The sequence below is a fragment of the Tiliqua scincoides genome, chromosome 16, assembly GCF_035046505.1.
Source record: "Tiliqua scincoides isolate rTilSci1 chromosome 16, rTilSci1.hap2, whole genome shotgun sequence".
Classification (NCBI taxonomy): domain Eukaryota; kingdom Metazoa; phylum Chordata; class Lepidosauria; order Squamata; family Scincidae; genus Tiliqua; species Tiliqua scincoides.
This window is the reverse complement of record NC_089836.1, coordinates 3507458-3527173: the sequence shown is the minus strand read 5'-3', so window position 1 is coordinate 3527173 and position 19716 is coordinate 3507458. Positions and strand designations below refer to the sequence as shown.

The following is a 19716-nucleotide window of genomic DNA, read 5'->3' as shown; positions in this document are numbered from 1 at the left end:
GGAACAAATGAAGTGCTGCCTTATACATCTGAACAGAGAGCATGAACAATAATGGAAAGGTGGAGAAGGGAAGAGCAAAAAATGCTTTGGGGGGGGAATTCGACGCAACAATTTTCACGGCTTTTGGAGGTCTGACCAAAGCAAAATCTCCACTCTCCCATGCAAGTCAAAACACACAAGGCAGAATGAAGCTTGGGAAACTCGCTGTCACGTGATTCAGTCACAGCCCTCTAGATCAGGTTCTTTTATAAGAGATTAGACAAACTCATGGGGGGGGGAGGAGGATAGATCAAGAGCCTCTGTGTTCAGAGAAAGCATAAAAAGGGATTCGCAGGCAGCTACGGCAAGAGAAGACTCCTGCTTTTGGGGGCCTGGTTGACACTACCCAGAAACATCTGGCTTGGTCACTGGGGGGATGCAGAATCCATGCCTAGATGCTCTGATCCAGTCGTGTTCTAGAGCCGCTTCCTACGGGGCTGAATCATCAGTCCATCCAGCCGGTTTGACGGACTCTGAATGCCGATGAGCCTCCAGGGTTTCATAGAGCGGCCTTTCCCAGCTGTGCTACTCAAATCCCTTTGAACACACGAGCCTTGCTTCTGAGTAGGCACGCTCAGGACAAAATCATGCTAATCTGTTAACCGTTGGCAGAACCAGCTTGAGGGATGGAGATTCCAGCAAGCTGTTGGGATTACGAGTAAACGGAGCAAGGCCCTCTGCCAGGCTTTTCACACACGTCGTCGTCTGCCTCGCAAGGGATTTGTGCATTTTAACACCACTGACCAAACTGAGAACACTGCAAGCATTTACGTTTCCAAAATATGGGGAGGGGGAATTAGCCACTAGCTCCTTTGTCCCAGTGAACCTCAGTGCGAAACAACCGCCTCTCTCATCTACAAATGGTTAATGCAAGTCTGTATATAACCCCTGCACTCCATCGTAAGCCTTCAACTAGAGACTTCAGGGTTCTTTGGCTGAAGATCCAACTGTGTCACAGATCTTGCGAAGGAAGGTCCAACGAAGGAGAACAATTAGTTTGTGCTTTGGACTGCTTTGGACACACACACAGCCCAGGCGGAAATCGCTGCAGTTCCAATGACCTTCATGACATGAGCCTGCCCTGTCAACAACCCTGCTGTATAGATTAGAGGGAGGCTTAATAGCTCTCCGTTCTGAAGAACTGTAGGAATTTAAAGGTGGAACTGAACACCCAGGCTGATGAGGGCCCTGGAATAACTCAAAAGCTAGCTATCTGCAACTTGTAGATTTTTGGTAAGATTTTTGGGGTTTGTCCCTGTAAGTTTCTCCACCTCCAGCCCAAGCAGGGTTGCTGCAAGAGAGGTGTGCTTCCCTTGGTGTCAGAGTCCTTCTTGGCCCCAGGAAAAGAGAAGTTGAAACGGGAAAGGCATTTGCAAGTCCTTCTGGTGTATATAGTCCTAGTAAATGCGGGTGGTGTAGAACAGCAGTCATCAAACCATGGCCCGCTGCGCTCTGAGATAATCCTCCTGGGTGAGGCTTTAGCGTTCAGTGCCACAGCCTCCTATCTTTGCAGCCGATCTGGGCTGAAACTTGTGAAGGGCAGCTGCTACCTCCCCAGGAAACTGGGGCACAGAGCCTTCTGGGACGATGAGGGGCAGAAGCAGCTGCCTGGCGTGAGTATCCGCACATACGGGAGGCTGCGGCACAGAATAGAAAAGCTTTGCCACTGCCACGCTGCGCCCAGAACGATTATCTCAGCCTGGGTTTGGAGGTCCCTGGTGGAGAGTCTCAGCCAACTGGAAACAAAAACAGGCCCACAGTCCACACAGTGTTTCCTACGCAGCAAAAGAACTCCCAAGTAGGGAGTACACCAATTTGTAAAATTAAAAAGGAACACAAAGGACAGTCTGATGGAACCACTGAACATCAAGGTCCCTCTTGCTTCTCTGACACCACGCGCTCTTCCCAGGAGTCTACACACCCAAAGTTGCTGGCACGACATAAAAGAATCCACACCCAAACCCACCCTGTCTTGTCACTGTGGGCCAAGACCTGAGCATTTGTCCTCATTTGCAGCTCAAGGAAGCTAGAGCGGCATTCACACTGGTGATGAATAATGCAAGGTGGCCTTTTGCAGAGAACCTCTCACTAACATCAGTCAAGGGAAAGAGAGTCAAGCTGCATTCCTGGGAATCAATATTTCATGCCGGAGTTGGATTTCCCTGGCTGGGGGGAGAGACATGCATGAGGAACCTGCTAGTCAGGAATACTAAGGGCACCATTAGCTACCTGTGTGACCAGTCAAGGTAGAAGATAACCAGAGGGAGTTCATCGTCTAGGACCGAAGATGTACCCCAGAAGTAAGCATATGCCCACAGAGTCCAGTTCATATTACGTATCAGGGATAAATTTGAGGTTCAGCGTGTTACTTGGCTGAAGGATACAAATCACATTCTATACAAAGCTGCCTGCAGCAGTCAGACTCTTGATCTAACCAGTCAGTACTATCTCCATCAAAACCTTAGAAAGCAGTGCCAGTATGTCAAGTGTGGGTCTTTCCTTGCCCTCTCTCGAGATGCCAGGGATTGAACCGGGACCTTTCTGTATGCAGAGCAGATGCTTTGCCATTGAGCTGTGACCCCCATCCATCAGTCTCAGGGCACCTTCAAGACTTCCATATGCCAGGGTAAGCTTTCATGGGCTATATACATGGGGCACCAGAACCTTCTCAGCAAGCCTAGGACCTGAAGTTGCGACCAAACAGCAAGTTATAACGCAAATGTGTTGAGACATTGCATTACGTTCCAAGTTATGTCGTTTTTGGAAAGAAAAAAAAAGTGTGGAATGGTTTTTAACCACCATATTCCAGCCATAAATATATAAAACCTGCTGTATCAATGAGTCAGATGTCTGGCCCATCTGGTTCAGGCCTTTCTCAACTGACAACAGCTTTTCAAGCTCTGCTACTCCAGATTCTTTAAGCAGAGATACAATCAAGCCTAGGATTTTGTGCCTACAAATGCACTGAGCTCCACTCATAGGTCCACATTAACAGAACCGCAACTCTTTATAGCCTTCATAGATCTCACAAAGGCTTTCGACCTGGTCAGCAGAGACGGCATCTTCAAGATTCTCCCCAAGATTGGATGTCCACCCAGGCTCCTCAGCATCATCAGATCTTTCCACAAGGACATGAAGGGCACTGTTGTCTTCGATGGCTCCACATCAGACCCTTTTGACATCCGAAGCGGAGTGAAGCAGGGCTGTGTTCTTGCACCAACCTTGTTTGGGATTTTCTTCGCTGTCCTGCTGAAGCAGGCCTTTGGAACTGCAACAGAAGGCATCTATCTCCGGACCAGATCAGACGGAAAGCTCTTCAACCTCTCCAGACTGAGAGCAAAATCCAAAGTCCAGCTGAAATGTCTGCGTGACTTCCTCTTTGCTGACGATGCAGCTGTCACTACCCACTCTGCCAAAGATCTCCAGCAGCTCATGGATCGTTTTAGCAAGGTCTGCCAAGATTTTGGACTGACAATCAGCCTGAAGAAAACACAGGTCATGGTTCAGGATGTGGACTCACCTCCCTGCATTACAATCTCTGCACATGAACTGGAGGTTGTCCATGACTTTGTGTACCTTGGCTCAACGATCTCCGACACTCTTTCTCTCGATACCGAGCTAAACAAGCGCATCGGTAAAGCAGCTACCACGTTTTCCAGACTCACAAAGAGAGTCTGGTCCAACAAGAAGCTGACGGAACATACCAAGATCCAGGTCTACAGAGCTTGCGTCCTGAGTACACTTCTGTACTGCAGCGAGTCATGGACTCTTCGCTCACAACAGGAGAGGAAACTGAGCGCTTTCCACATGCGCTGCCTCCGACGCATCCTCGGCATCACCTGGCAGGACAAAGTTCCAAACAACACAGTCCTGGAACATGCTGGAATCCCTAGCATGTATTCACTGCTGAAACAGAGACGCCTGCGTTGGCTTGGTCATGTCGTGAGAATGGATGATGGCCGGATCCCAAAGGATCTCCTCTATGGAGAACTCGTGCAAGGAAAGCGCCCTACAGGTAGACCACAGCTGCGATACAAGGACATCTGCAAGAGGGATCTGAAGGCCTTAGGGATGGACCTCAACAAGTGGGAAACCCTGGCCTCTGAGCGGCCCGCTTGGAGGCAGGCTGTGCAGCATGGCCTTTCCCAGTTTGAAGAGACACTTTGCCAACAGTCTGAGGCTAAGAGGCAAAGAAGGAAGGCCCATAGCCAGGGAGACAGACCAGGGACAGACTGCACTTGCTCCCGGTGTGGAAGGGATTGTCACTCCCGGATTGGCCTTTTCAGCCACACTAGACGCTGTGCCAGAACCACCTTTCAGAGCGCGATACCATAGTCTTTCGAGACTGAAGGTTGCCAATACTAACTCGAAAAGAGCAAACAAGGTAATGCTTTGTGGTAGGTCCTACGCAAAGCAAACAGCCTGTAAGTTTGAGTGGTACGGAACACCTGAGCAGGTCAATGGCAAACAGTCTGCGGTGTGTCAACATTTAAAGGCAATGATTGGCTTGGTAAGGTGTGAGAAAAGTCTTGACCCACACGTAGGCAAGACTGTGAGTCAGTCACACTTCCTTTAACACGCAAAGTTCATGCTCAACACAAACAGGCATTATATTTCTGCAAAGACAGTTGACAAACAATGCCAGCAGCATAAAGAGCATTTCAATATAACGACCACCACAGCAGCGGCAGAAATACAAAGGGTATTCTTAAGAGTTCCTGCATGTATACTGGAGACCAGACCTAGGTCACTCTTCAGTTTATCAGCTAAGAAGTAGGGGAGAAGTAGGGGATCCTCAGCTAAAGCCTGAGGATCAGAACCTCACCAAAACACCTATTAAGGCATGTTGAAACAGTGATTTCCCAGCCACAGTTGCTTAAAAAGCTAGTTGTGCCCTTGGTACAACAGAAACTGTCAAAGCAAACACATTAACAGTTTTGACATGGGTATGCCCCGGTACACTGTGCTACTACAGCATAATGTTTTGGATTCGGGACTTGGAAGTCCGCCACTAGGATCCAAACTGGTGCTCCTCTAGCAAAGACACTTGCATTGCAACACACCCAGTGCCACGTCAAGCCGGCTTCATCAACCTGGTTGGCTACTGTCCCCTGCCAGAAGCCTCCTTGGAAAAGCACCGCAAGTCTATCTGTGTAGGACTGAACAATCAGCACATTAGTTATCACTGCGGGACAAGACAGCCAACACTTGCCTGCTTGAAGAAGCCCCTGGTCTTTTCTTGAAATCACTATTGCCATAGTAACCCAGATAGATCAATCGGAGGAATCGCTTCTCTAGGGAAGAGGCTCATCTTTTGTTCTGTCCCAGGGAGAGCACAGCCAGCCATCTGAAGTCTTCCTGCAAATGACTTTTGATCCAATGTTCAAATTAAAAAGATATTAAGATCTCCGGCCCTTGCAAGCCTGGCATGTCCAGTGCAATGAGGCCAAGAAGTCAAAGCGTTCACAGAATGCACAAACTAGCAAGACACACCATTGAGATCTATACTGAAACACCATCAACGCATAGCAAGGCAGGATACATGAAATATTTAAAGACACGCTGGTTCCTAAACACTAATAAAGTGTAATAACTGAAGTTCTGAAAGATGGATGCGGCTGGCAAAGCACAATGGAGAAGAGACTATGCTGTGAGTAAGGATTTTGCCGTTTGAAATCTCACTTGGTGAGTAATCAGCAAGCCAGACCCTCTCAGTCTCCCTGCATCAAATACTGTACCACCAGCTTGCTGTAATCATAGTAAACAACCCAGTAAGCCAGTGGTTCCCAGACGTCTTCGACTGGCAGCTCCCTTGACCTCCTGGGCCATTGGCTGAGGCTCCCCATTAGGACTACAATCCTATACATTGATTAGGGTGGCGGGTTTTGGTGAGGATTCTGTGGCTCCCAGGGAAACCATGGCTCACAGTTTGGGAACCACTGCGGTAAGCCTAGGCAACAGAGGTCAGGTGTCCCCCCTCACTTATACATACACCCCCACCCATCAGAACAATTCCGCTAGAACCAGATTTACAGGGCTGGCTCCAGATTTGAGGGGGCACTTAGCAGAGGGGGCACTTAAGCAGAAAAATTTGGTAGATTTCACCCAAAGTTACAGGGCTCTTGCTCCGCCAATGCTCTTTTCACCAACCACCTTCTCCTCCTCCATGATAACTCTGAAGTCACATCACCCCAGGGCATCATTGGTTGGAGGGGGGAGAATAATACCCCCCCACTAGTGATTTCCTAATGCAATATTAGGGTATGGGGAGGGGAGAAATTGGTAGCCTCTGGCTAAGTCCGATCCTGTCTGGGGTCAGGCAGACAGATGGACCAATAGCCTGACGTGATGAGGCAGTTTCCTACGTGCTTAGATCTCACTGTCATCATGGAACTCTAGAAGCAACACAAAGGTGTGGGGCAAGGAGGCTTCACGACCAATAGGAGAGCAGAGCTATGCAGAAGGACTTAGAACTACACTGGAGTAATCTGGAAGACACTACTTTCTTCAAACTTCCTGTGTGGGCGGCTGTCTCAAGTTCCGGAAAAGGTAGGTTCGTGTGTGTGTGTGTGTGTGTGTGTGTGTGTGTGTGTGTGTGTGTGTGTGTGTGTGTGTGTGTCGCACTGTTCTCCTCCCGAGAACTGATAAGGCACAACCCCACACGTACAAGACCTGTCTGTTCCCTTGGCCAGACTCTCCAGACAACATAATGGCCAAGTCTTATATGAGCAATGGCCGAGTATGCCCACACTGGTTGCTTTGCTCAGCTCTCCCTGCTGCCGCTCCACTCCGCCAATGCAATTCCAATAGATTTTAACAAAGTTAATGTGCGTACTCAGCCAGAGGAGGTATCCTCCAGTGTCATATAAAAGCCAAGTTCGGAATGAGCCAATTCAATCTCCCAACGCAGTTGATGGAAAACTTACTCTGCAGAGGACAGAAATGGCTGGAGGCCTTCCCTTCCCAGCCCTCTATTACAAGAAAGCACCTTTCTCTTCCAGCTACTAAGCAGCAGAGCTGGAAATGCAAAACCTTGCAGAGCCAAATGGATTTCTTCAAGCTGAGATGTAATGACGTTGTGTTGGGTGTTGTGCCCTAATAAAAGGGATTCAGGTCTACTGCGATAAGTAGACACACATCTGTTTTTATAAAGACTGCTTTGCTTATTCAAGAGAGTTAACAGCAACAACCCAGGCAATAGCCAACAGGTGCTCAGCGAGCCAACTGCAAGCTCATTTTTGCTTCCTCTCCGAGGCAGTCCACCCAGAAGGCATGTTGAGCAACCCATGGGTGATACTATCCATTTATGGAGATGGAGATATCTGGTGTGCTCCCTGGGGCATTTAGTGGGCCTCTGTGAGATACAGGAAGCTGGACTAGAGGGGCCTATGGCCTGATCCAGTGGGGCTGCTCTTATGTTCTTATGCTCCGTGGGGCATTTGGTGGGCCACTGTGAGATACAGGGAGCTGGACTAGATGGGCCTATGGCCTGATCCAGTGGGGCTGTTCTTATGTTATTATGCTCCCTGGGGCATTTGGTGGGCCACTGTGAGATACAGGGGGCTGGACTAGATGGGCCTATGGCCTGATCCAGTGGGGCTGTTCTTATGTTATTATGCTCCCTGGGGCATTTGGTGGGCCACTGTGAGATACAGGGGGCTGGACTAGATGGGCCTATGGCCTGATCCAGTGGGGCTGTTCTTATGCTCCCTGGGGCATTTGGTGGGCCGCTGTGAGATACAGGAAGCTGGACTAGATGGGCCTATGGCCTGATCCAGTGGGGCTGTTCTTATGTTCTTATGGCTTACCAAGAGCTACTTAGACATAAAGACTACTGCAAACCTTTGTCCAGTAAGCCAAATGCAGAGGTTAAGGGGGTGGCAAAGAGCAGGGAGCCCTGCTTGTACGCATTCTAAAGGCATCTGGTGGGCCACTCTGGGGAAACGTGGCCTGACCCAGAAAAACAATTCTTATTGTTCTTATAAAGGATTAGACTCAGTGGTTCCCAAACTGTGCGCCCATGGCCCACCAGTGGGTCACAAAACCGACAAGGCAGATTAGGTTTTGTGCACCTGCCCAATCACCATTAAAACCACAGAGGCTTGAGCAACTGGTAAAGTGAAGCTTTTTTTTTTTTTTTAGGTGGGTCCTGATGCTAAAACGTTTGGGAATCGTTGAATTAGATAAATTCCTGAGCTATCCGCAGGTCTTAACCACGATAACTGAAAATAAAGCCTCAATGAACATGGACAGTCTCCCTCCGAATATCAGATACAAACAAGAGAGGTTGGCTGCCTTTATCTCATGCTTGGACTTTCCAGAGGCGACAGTGGGAATCGGCACACCGGACTCTGGGGCTTCTCTTGTGTTATCCCAGAGTAGCGCCACTTGTGTAGCTGAAAGCTTCATTTTTCCTCAGTTTGGCAGACAGTGACTACAGAAGGGCCTCCAAGTGCCTCATATATACTTTCAAGAGAGCTGAAACTCCAGCTGTTAGGGGCATGCCCCTTCTCATAAGAGCCTTAAACAAGCTCCCCAGGAACCATGGCATGCCCTGTGCAGCTTGGCTTCCCTGCTCAGAAAAAAGAAAAAAAAAAAAAAAAGATTAATGCCTCCACCGAGCGTGGAACTCTCATCTGCAAGGCAATATGAAGTGGGTGTAACGAGAATTGCTATTTATAAAAATGCCTCAAACCCTGCTGATGTCTGGGCTGCCTCCAACCTACGCCTTGTCGAAGCCTCGATGAGATGGTCTCCAGAAATTCTCCTGGATCTAAAGAATGCCGCCTCCGTTTCAAGGTATCCCTCTTTCCCTGCTTGCACAAGAACTCAGTCCTTGAAAGCCCTGTCTGTACTTCATCTGGGGGGGGGGCAAGATGCCTTTTCTATTAAGGCAACAGGGCAGTACCTGCAGCAAGGCAAGCAGGCAACGAGAGCACAGGATGCTTTCATTTAAAACTAAAATAGAAAAACATGAACGCAAAGATAAGCCTCTAGTCCTCATGACGGCAGTGATACGCTTGAGAGGACTGATGCCTATTTACCTGTCTTGGACCCCCCTTCTTTCCTCCCAAAGTAACTTGTAACAGCCATCAATACAGGACAGAGGGAGGGGGTGCAGAACGAAGACAGGCCAAGTATGAACTTAGGAGAGATGCTCCAGACTAACTGCCTGGCAAATTCCATAATTAACAGACCCCCCTTCCTTTTCGCTGACGAGGTAACCAAAGTGCTTAATGTCACAAAATTCCCCTGCTGACAGCTAACGAAACCCCACACGCCAGACAATATGTAACCTCATAGCTGAAAATAGCAGGACATGTTTTGCTATAGCTAGACCGAAACCAGCATACTTCCTTGTTGGAAGGTGGGGGGCAAAAGCCATGAGGAGGGCAATGGAGAGAGGGGGAGAGCGAAAGCATGAGAAGGCCAGTGGAATGTTACCAGGGAAAGTTAACACCCTTTCTGGGGGACTTTGTTTTGAATGACAACTGAAATGTATAAAAGGAGGGTCCCATAGTTGGCATCCCTCAGTCTCGGAAGACTATGGTGTCACGCTTTGAATGGTGGTTCTGGAACAGAGTGTCCTCTCCAGTGCGCGAAGCCTGGGTAAAGTAGGTATGGAGGATAGGCTGTTACCCATGCAGCAAATCCCCCCTCTCCATGTCGCTGAAATGGTCCAATGGAAAGGCAGAGGCCAATACGGTTGGTTCCAGCAGCGTCGCAGGAGTTGCCAGAACGTGACTGTGTTCAGCCATGAACTGCCTCAGGGACTCCGGCTCCGGATTTTGCCTCGAGGTTGACTCCTGAAGCCTCTTCCATAACTGGATGTAGCCACAAGGCAGTGGAGGTTTGGGATCAGAGTTTTCCTTCTCTCAGATGAGCTGCCTTCCCAGGCTGACGAGTCCCATCTACCCAGTGGCTGTTTAGTCGCCTCTTAGGACAAGTACAGCCAAACTGAGGGCCTATTCTTATCCCCAGCCCCCAGGAAACAAGCCCCAAGGAAACAAGGAGGGTCCCACCCTTTTGACATTACCTTTGAATTTCAGTGGTGCAAACTCTCAAAGGTCACAGACATGTCTGTTGAACAATAAAGAACCTTCAAAGCCTTCCACCTTTCAGTGTCTGCTTATTCGGCCTCAGCGGCACTGGACAGAATCCACCCTGTCTACCAAACTGGCGCTGCCCTTCTGGGCAGGAATACGACAGGATAATACCTGTTGGAGTCAAGAAGACAGAGAGGTGACTGGGAACAACACTGGCCTGGGACTGGGAACACTGGGACTGGGAACACAGTCAACACTGTGACTGGAACAACACTGGCCCTTCCACGGCTAGCAAAAGCAGAACAGCATCCGACAAAATAAGACAAGTCTTGCGTGTCTGCATCATGTACAAAGTGCATTTTCTTAGTGCATTTTCTCATGTGTGTTTTTTTACACACCAGAACTGCAGCTTTAGGAAAAGCAGGCAATCTGCACATACCAAACAAACATGGGCAGGCCACAGGCCCATATAGATCCACACTGTCAGCAAAAATTCTCCAGCCTTTCAGATAGGGGTCCTTCCTAGCCCAACCTGGGGATTGAGCCTCGAACCGTCTGTTTGCAAAGCATACAATACTCCACTGAACTACAGGCCCCTCCCTTACAAGGCTGTCTTGCTCCTACTACAACAAACCACTGAACACAGAAAATACTGTCTTATAAGCAAAAGCTTCAGTAACCAGACACTCTGCTTGCAACTGTAGACTTCACTTTATCCTTCTGGCTTCATTCTGTTTACAAAACGCACAACACAATTTTCAATTGTTTCTGAACTTTTTAAAAATACTGTATTTTTTCCCCTTAAAACTGTGGTCATTTGATAGCACAACACGGGAACAAATTATTTTGTACTGCTTTTGTATTTTATTACAGCTTTCTTTCAAATTAAATTATGTTCTAAGTCTCTGGTCTCTTGAGCAGAGGCAACACATACATTTTCTTTAAAATAAAGCTAAATCAGTTCAGACGCTTGTGAAATTGACCGCTTGCGACATCCATAACTGACCTGGAAAGTTGGAGAGTCCTGACCACCTGAAACTGAACTCAATTTTAAATTAAATTAAATACTGAAGATCGCTTCCGTACGCATACCTGCCATTGCTGCTAAAGATTCTGTTTAGCCTTGATGCAACAGTGTGACGTATACACAGTTTAAAAAAAAAAAATCAGTATGGTGTGTTTTTTAGGTTAGCGGGAAGGGTCATAAGCTATATATTGTTGGCAACCTTCAGTCTCGAAAGACTATGGTATCGCGCTCTGAAAGGTGGTTCTGGCACAGCGTCTAGTGTGGCTGAAAAGGCCAATTCGGGAGTGACAATCCCTTCCACATTGGGAGCAAGTGCAGTCTGTCCCTGGTCTGTCTCCCTGGCTACGGGCCTTCCTTCTTTGCCTCTTAGCCTCAGACTGTTGGCCAAGTGTCTCTTCAAACTGGGAAAGACCATGCTGCACAGCCTGCCTCCAAGCGGGCCGCTCAGAGGCCAGGGTTTCCCACCTGTTGAGGTCCACTCCTAAGGCCTTCAGATCCCTCTTGCAGATGTCCTTGTATCGCAGCTGTGATCTACCTGTAGGGTGCTTTCCTTGCACGAGTTCTCCATAGGGGAGATCCTTTGGGATCAGGCCTTTGGGATCCGGTCATAGCTAAATGGTTAGAGAATAAGCTTTGTGTGCAAAAAGTCCCTAGTTCAACCACAACAGCATCTTCAGGTAGGGCTGGGAAAAGAAACCTGTCTGAAACCGCCAGTGCATTAAAATACCAAGCTAGATGGACCAAGGGTAACTCGGTAGGAAGCTTCCTAAGTGTATAAAAATATGCTGGAATAACCAGTTTGCAGTTCAAGGTGAGTTTCACCCGCATGCGAAACTGCAGGCGTAAATACAGCGAGAATGTTGGACAAGCAGCAGCCACCGCTTGGATTTCACTTCTAAAGAGCTGGGGCCGAACGACAATTCTGGTACTACCTACGTAGTACCATCAGTACTTCACGCAGAACAACACATGGGTGGTCCTTGGCTCCACTGCCCCAGGAAATACTCAGAAACGATCCTGCTTGACACAACCCTGCTGGAAGTGGAACTTGCTGGGGTGGTGGTATAGATGCCTGCCCCCCCCAGCATAGACATGGCTGGGGGAAGAAGGGTGCAGAACAAAGGGGAGACCAGGAGGCAGCAGTAACTGAGGCCCCCTTCTTTGTTGCAGTGAAAACTGTGGGGCAGGTAGACATCCACCAATGTAAGGGACAGTTGCACAGGTGGAATTGCTGTTGCTGGCAATGGTGGTGGTGTTTGCAGAAGTGGGACCCAGGGGGGGAAAACGGGTGAATAGCCCCAGCGAGAATGAGAGCACTGATCGCAATATAAAAACGGACACTAGGAACATTGGGGAAGGGAGTGAAGGTTGTGTGTGGAAGAACACACAATCCTTTCATTGACACATACATACAAGAGAGAAAAGAGACTAGGGAACTGGGCCAATGGACTCTATGAAGAAGTTGAGGTTGCTGTGTCAGTCAGTTGCAACACACACACGATTGTGTTTACCTTTGAGGCTGATCAATAAGCAAGGGCCACTCCAGCATCCTTGCTGGGACCACCAGGCCACTCCTCACTGAACTCACCCACTCCTTGGTCAATACATACAATATCCAAGAACTGCAGAAACTAGGAACAGTTGGAGCAAACCGAAGCATAAGGCAGTATTTTCAGCTTACAGTGCACAGGCCAGCTTGGGGGAGGGCATCCAATTAACACTGCACTTAACAGATAAACAATTTTTTTTTTCCAACCTTGACATGTTGACTTGCCAAGTCAAGGGGGGGGGGGAGCTTACAGCCTTCTCTTTGCATTCCTCCACCTCACCTTCTAATGGTTTTCTATTGTTTGAGAGCGCTTACGCCAGGACCTTGGTGTTGTATCCCCATTATCAGCCCGATCAATCCAACTAGCAAAGTTGCAGAACTGGTACTCGTTAACAAGCCATTTTGTCCAGGCCCAAATGAGAGAAATTTCTTGCGCGGCAAGCAACGCCCCGCTGAGCGCAAGTCCTGTTGCTTTGTCCGCAGTTAGCTGCCCACCACAGCGTTATCATAATCTCAATTCCACCAGGGTCAGTACAGTATCCTCAAAAATTGGAATGGTGAATACATCCCGGACTTTGAATCTTCCTGAAAATCTTGCAACGCTCCCCCCTCTACATCAAACCCACAACTGTGCTCCAGTCGGCCAATTTTTGCAACAGATCAGAACCAGAAGGCATTTAATAAGCGTTGGGTCTTGTGTACTCATCAGCCAAGCTGTTTTAACGCCAGTTACCAGCCCACTGAAGTCCTTACCAGCTCAAACCGCAGTGTCTGTGCAGCACAGCAGCGCTTGGATAGCAATGATGGCACTCTACTCCCCAAAACATCAGACCTGGGCAACTTCAGACCTGCTCAACGAACGGAGGGCCTATTTTAAGCCTCGCAAGCAGGAGCATTTGATTCCACAAGCACAAAAAGGGGCTTGTTGCAGATTTACAAGAGGCCCCAGTCTTCATATTTTTAGGAACAGATAATGCATATCGGCCAACCAGAATTTAGAACTTTAAGGGAGTAAGGATTCAGTGATAGGAGTCAGGACAAGAGCGTCACTCAGGGCTCATTAAGGGAGGCAAATCTGGGGTGTCGTCCTAGTCGACAGTCACTCCTAGGTATTTGGGTTGAACATAATAATATTCATAGCCTTTGATAGGATTTTGCAGGGGATTCCGAGAGTCAATTCTGCCAGGCACTCTCATCTGCTGCCTGAAAATTGAACCCTGCTGTACAGAGGTCCAGACTTCAAGGAGCTTACAATTAACATTTCAACAGAATTTCAGTCTACGGAGCACCCTGAATGCGCATAGCACCATACAGAGAGATTAAATCTCAACCCCAAAGACAATACAGTTTGAAAGGGAAACAGTGGATAAACAAGCAATAGATACATGCAAATACACATTGATCATGCAATACTTTTTTTTTGAGGGGGTGGGGGTCCAGTAAGAGGGGCCTCATTCCTGTGGAGTACCAACACACTGGTGGTGACGAGGACAGTCTAGAGAGCCCTACTTTCTTGACAGAAGGTGCCAATAAAATTATTCACTTTTATCTGGGGGGCGGGGAGGAAGAACACCTGCAAACCTCAGACAGATCCAAAGCAATCACCATCACTTTGAGTCATCTCCAAGTCAAGCAGCTTTTTGGCCTCCCTCCCCAATCACTCTGCAACACTCAGCCTTGCCCCTGCCTACTCTTCCCTTTGCAGAGATGCCAACAATTCAGATGCTACAGGCTGTCATAAGAGCATAAGAAGAGCCCCGCTGGATCAGGCCACAGACCCATCCGGTCCAGCTTCCTGCACCTCACAGCGGCCCACCAGATGCCCCCACAAGACAACAAAGAGACCTGCATCCTGGTGCATTCTGACATGCAAGCTGTCATTAGGGGTATGCAGCTAGAACAAGCGTGGGGAGAAGGGGGGGAGAGAAAGGCTTCTAGCTCAGATCTCTAAAGAAGAGCACATGAACAGCGTGCTTCCCCCCCATCTTGAACATGCACGTCATGCCATGCATCATTTCCTAGGTGACAGAGCCAAAGCCAATATAAAAAACCAAGAACCCCCCCCCCAAAAAAAGGCCATAACGCCCCATTAAGGGGGAGAAAAATGGAATCCCCTGCTAACACTTTTTTTCAAGTGGGTGCTCCTCTTTGATTGACAGCCCAAGCCTAGGGATGTCTACTCAGAAGCAAGTCCCACTAGAGCCAATGGGGCTTACTCCCAGGGAAGTGTGGGTAGGATTGGGCTGCCAGGGGGAGGGTGGCTGGCCTGCTTCCCCCCAGCAGTGGCTGTTTCTCCAGCCTGCGGAAGCTGCTTGCCTGCAGGAGGCAGGGCTGGAAGAGCCAGGCAAAGGCAGGGCTCCCAGGGAGGTGGCAGCAGCTGGTCCCTGCACAACCCTGGGAGCAGTGGGGGGGGGGGCTCACCTGCACAGCCCTGGTGAAGAAGACCCCTGCATCAGAGGCCAGCTTCTTCATGTTGAAGTCCATGGCGAGGCCACAGCCAAGGGAGGAGGCAGGGAGCAGCAGAGGAGGTTGAGGCACTGACACCCAGCGGCAGCCAAGCCCTCCTGGCCACCCCTGGACCGCCCCTTAAAGCTGCCCCCACCCTGTGCATGTAGCTGGTGCCAGCTCTTGCCATCTGCGCCATTGCCCCTTTAAGCGAAGCCCCGCCCCTTCCCCCCGCTGTCCAATCGTTCTGATCCACACACACCTCCCTCCCGCTCCCCGTCGCTCAACCGCACTAGATATTGTTGCGGCAAGTGCATCAAGCCGGGCGGCGAAAGTGGATGCTCGTTGGCCGCCGCGGGGAGCGAGCTGCTGATTTCATTGGCGGAGACGAGTGGCAATCGGCGGTCTCGCCACGGCGCCCCGCCCCCTTACTAACAACCGTCGCGTTAGGGTGTGAGAACGAGAAAGAGAAAGAGGCATCGCTGGGAAGGAGAGGCTGCCCTTCTGAAGCCATGGAGCGCGGCTGCACGGTGAGGATCCCCCCCGCTGGTAGGCGGGTGGTATGCCCCAGGCTGCCTAAGGCAGGTGCATGGTGGCCTCTTCCATTATGGAGGGGGGGACGTGGCTCCCTGTCCTTCCTGCATAGGCAAAAAGTGGCTTTCTCTTACTAAGTAGGTGGGGGAAGCCCACAACTTATAGGGTCTCATCCCAGTAAGTTGCAACTTATAGGGTCTAAATTTATGGGGCTGGGAAGGAAGCAGCATTCCTTATTTGAGCATAGCTGCCCCATACCTTATAAGACCTGTACTGCAGACCTGAGCTGGGGTGTGCATCCCAGCCCAAGCCCCTGCATGCCTACTCAGAAGTAAGTCCAATTATACTCAATTGGGCTTACTCCCAGGAAAGTGTGGATAGGATTGTAGCCTCAGAGCCCAAGCCTATCCATGTCTACTCAGAAGTAAGTTCAATTATAGTCCATGGAGCTTACTCCCAGGTAAGTATGGATAGGATTGGGCAGGTAAAGCTGTCCAGCGCCTGCCTGCCTGTCTGTCCCTTTGTACTTCCTCTCTCTTTACCACAACAGCAATTGCTACCCTTGGTAGTTAAGTGGAACCTCTCTATTCAGGTGCAGTCTACTTCTGCCTGCCAGATTTTGGGGAGCAGGCTTGTGATGGGGTGACTCTTCCCTCCCACCCTCACCCCAGCTCAAGTAGCTGTAAGTGGAATCAGGCAGGCACTGAGATACCAGGAGACCCTCCATCCTTCTTTCCAAATCCCCAAACAGTATTGCTGTACCCTCTCTTATTGACATTGATGGTCCTTCCTCCTTAAGGGCTTTCTTATGACAAAATGATTGATTCTGGTTTTCAGTTAGTATATTATAAGATTTGTAGCTTTATGCTTGCTCCACTCTTAATGCCCTTGGACAATTATATAGCTTAAAAACCAATTAAATACACCACATGTAGTCAGGGGTTTTAAAAAATTTGTTTAAAGTGGTGGAGGTGAGGGTGATTGACTGCAATGAACCATACTTAAATAGCATTAATTACCACTGATATTTAAAGATGGACTCCATATTCACAGGTAATGACCTCTCCAGCTAGTGGCTGGGGGAGAATGGGGTCCTGCTGTGGTTCACCTGGCTCAGGTGAATTGAGAAAGGGATGAGAAAAAGTCACAGAGGATAGTGCTGTCAACTGTAATAATTGGAGCTTCTGTGGGAGGCATGCTGGGGTATGGGTTGTTTTCAGGCCCTGCTTGTGGGCTTCCCTTATGTGTCTGTGGAGAAATGGGGTGCTTGGATAGATGGGTTTTGGTCCAATCAGGCCTGGCTCCTATTTTTTAAAGGTTCAGGAAGGAGGAGAGAACAATCGGTGTCTACTAGCCATGATATTGAAAGTGCTTAATGCCAATAAAGGTTTATGGATGAATGGATATTGAAAGTGGAACCTCAGAGTTCAGAGACTGCCTCTCAATGCTGGGGGAGAGTCATTACTACGTGGCCGGTGGTGATGGACATTGGCTTAGCCTTAGAATGACCGGAAAAGGAGATGGGACAAATTCATGCAAGTCAATCCGTAGCTGTGGCATTGAAACGACACCTGCACGGTGCCTGCCTCTGAACACTGGTTAACAGGGGGTGGCAAACAGAAGAGGAAGCTAGGTTCCTTTCATCAGCCTATTCCAGCCTCCATCAATTAGATATTTCTGGGATGTGCACAAATATGGCCAGGTAGACGACTGCTCCATCCATTCCCCCCAATCTCTAGCAACTGTTTCCCAATTCCACAAAACTTTTGGAATGGGGTGTCCAAAACTAAGTATCTCTGGGATAAAGCTGTTTTTGAGAAAACATGTGCTTACAGGAGGGGAAATGGTAAATCAAATCAAATTGTATCAACTTGTTGGTGATGTTCTGCTTTTATAAGAAACCAAAACTGTATCCAGCGAACAACTGCACAGTGATAGATACTAATGTGTTAGAGATGAATACTAATGGATCAGCTGAGGTGGCTGATGGCAAACCTGTTGTACTACACCAGAGTTTGCTTTTTTCCCTCTGCTGATACTATGTGGAGCTCAAGGTTGCAGTGGGGATGCAGGCAGTTTGAACAGAGACCTGCAGATTCAAGTATATGACCAGAGTGACCTAAGCAGCAACTTTCTTGTTAGCTGAGGGAAGGACAGTGTCTGACCTTCTATCCTTAATTCTTACTGCAAAACTTCAATACCTTCTTCTTTAATTGTTGTCAAAGCTTGCACATCCAAAGAGAGAACCACCAAGCTTCCTTTCTAAGGAAAATAGTCGTCTTCGGCTTATCAAGCACTGGCCTGTCTTCAAGGGTTCGGCGGATGAGAGGGGTGAGCGGTCAAGGTTCTCTCTCCACCTGGTAGCAGCCAAGCAGTGTGCCCTCTTAACTGTGTCCTTCTGTCCTGTCATTCCTTGCACTGGAAGGAGAAGGGGTGGAGATGGACACAGCGATAATGTGCATTCAGTTTGGAGAGGCAGAGGGAGAGAGTAAAGGCAGATGGGTTGGAGATGGTGGGAGACCCGCTGAAGATGCTGAAATGTGACCAGCCCTTGCTCCGCCACTCGGCTATGGCTCTTGCCCATCTCTTCTTCCACAAAGAGGCTGAACTGCTATATGGCCTATGATTTGAAATTCTATTCTAATCTTGTGTGCTTAAAAAAAATCTGCAAAAATTCTTCAGCAATCCTTCAGCCTCTTGCTGGTTGTTTCAGGGAAGGACTTAATATCCTCAGTTTCCAGGTTGGGGTGGGCACTGAAATTTGAAAGCTCACACCCTGCTTAAGACAACCTGCGGGGGGGGGGGGGCCTTTTTTCAGACCCTGGATTTAAAAGTCATGTTAAGCTTCACCACACCCAACTCTTTTCTGTGTACAAATTCCAAAAATATTCAGCAATTTTCAGCTGCCTGTCAATACTAAGCTAGGTGGACCAGAGTTGGCATCCTTCAGTCTCGGAAGACTATGGTGTCACGCTCTGAATGGAGGTTCTGGAACAGAGTGTCCTCTCCAGTGCGCAAAGCCTGGGTAAAGTAGGTATGGAGGATAGGCTGTTACCCATGCAGCAAATCCCCCCTCTCCACGTCGCTGAAATGGTCCAATGGAAAGGCAGAGGCCAATACGGTTGGTTCCAGCGGCGTCGCAGGAGTTGCCAGAACGTGACTGTGTTCAGCCATGAACTGCCTCAGGGACTCCGGCTTCGGATTTTGCCTCGAGGTTGACTCCTGAAGCCTTTTCCATAACTGGATGTAGCCACAAGGCAGTGGAGGTTTGGGATCAGAGTTTTCCTTCTCTCAGATGAGCTGCCTTCCCAGGCTGACGAGTCCCATCTACCCGGTGGCTGTTTAGTCGCCTCTTACGACAAGTACAGCCAAACTGAGGGCCTATTCTTATCCCCAGCCCCCAGGGGATAGGTGGACCAAGGGTCTGCATTCGTATAAGGCAGCCTCATATGATATGTTGAAAAGAGGCAGGGGCACTGGAGCTGATATCCAGTGGCAGGGAGTTCCACATACATGGGGCCCACCATAGAGAGCCCCCTCTTTCATGTTGCTGCCAGTTGAGCTTCCTGCTGATGTCTGGGGATGGGCAATTTCCAAAGGGGGAAAGTGGATCTTTAGATACCTTGGTCTTAAGCTGATTAGAGCATTTGAGGTACTGACCAGTACCGTGAATTGCCCCCCAGAACGGACTAGCCGCCAGCACAGCTGACATGGCAGAATGACTTGCTGAAATTGCCTAGTACTGGTTAATGCTTGTTCTAGCACTCGGAATGCGATGGTCTACGGTGTGCCTGAACTAATCCACAAGTTGCAAGCAGCGACTGACACAGAGGGGTTCTTGCCCATTTAGGGGGGGTCTAAAAAATAAACCCATACATAGAAAACCAGGGCATCAAGGAGGAAGCTAGGGAAGAGTGATTCTCCCTGATATAGTAGTTTTCCATGTTCAGGGATGCATTGAGTGGAGGAGCATTTAGTCATGTGAGCAGTTTCAAGTATTGTATCCCACGACATAGTTTTACAGCCTCAGCCAGGATAAGGTCTGAGAAATGACCCTGGCTTGTTTCTGTTTTGTT

The 19716-nt window shown here is 49.0% G+C and overlaps 2 protein-coding genes across 6 annotated transcripts in view; one reads left to right on the top strand and one right to left on the bottom strand.

Annotated features, from left to right (window-relative positions):
* SH3GLB2 (SH3 domain containing GRB2 like, endophilin B2) overlaps positions 1-15213 on the bottom strand; it is a 41118-nt gene extending 25905 nt beyond the window's left edge. For 2 of the 3 annotated variants that reach the window (XM_066610666.1, XM_066610667.1), the window contains exon 1: positions 15083-15213. In XM_066610666.1, coding sequence (XP_066466763.1) covers positions 15083-15145 — 63 coding nt within the window. In that variant the 5' untranslated portion in view covers positions 15146-15213. The remainder of the gene's footprint in view (positions 1-15082) is intronic. The other variant, XM_066610668.1, reaches the window with a different exon arrangement.
* A 344-nt stretch (positions 15214-15557) lies between these two features.
* Positions 15558-19716, top strand: part of MIGA2 (mitoguardin 2) — a 26317-nt gene continuing 22158 nt past the window's right edge. For all 3 annotated transcript variants that reach the window (XM_066610624.1, XM_066610623.1, XM_066610622.1), the window contains exon 1: positions 15558-15636. The gene's annotated coding sequence lies outside the window, so the exon portion shown is untranslated. The remainder of the gene's footprint in view (positions 15637-19716) is intronic.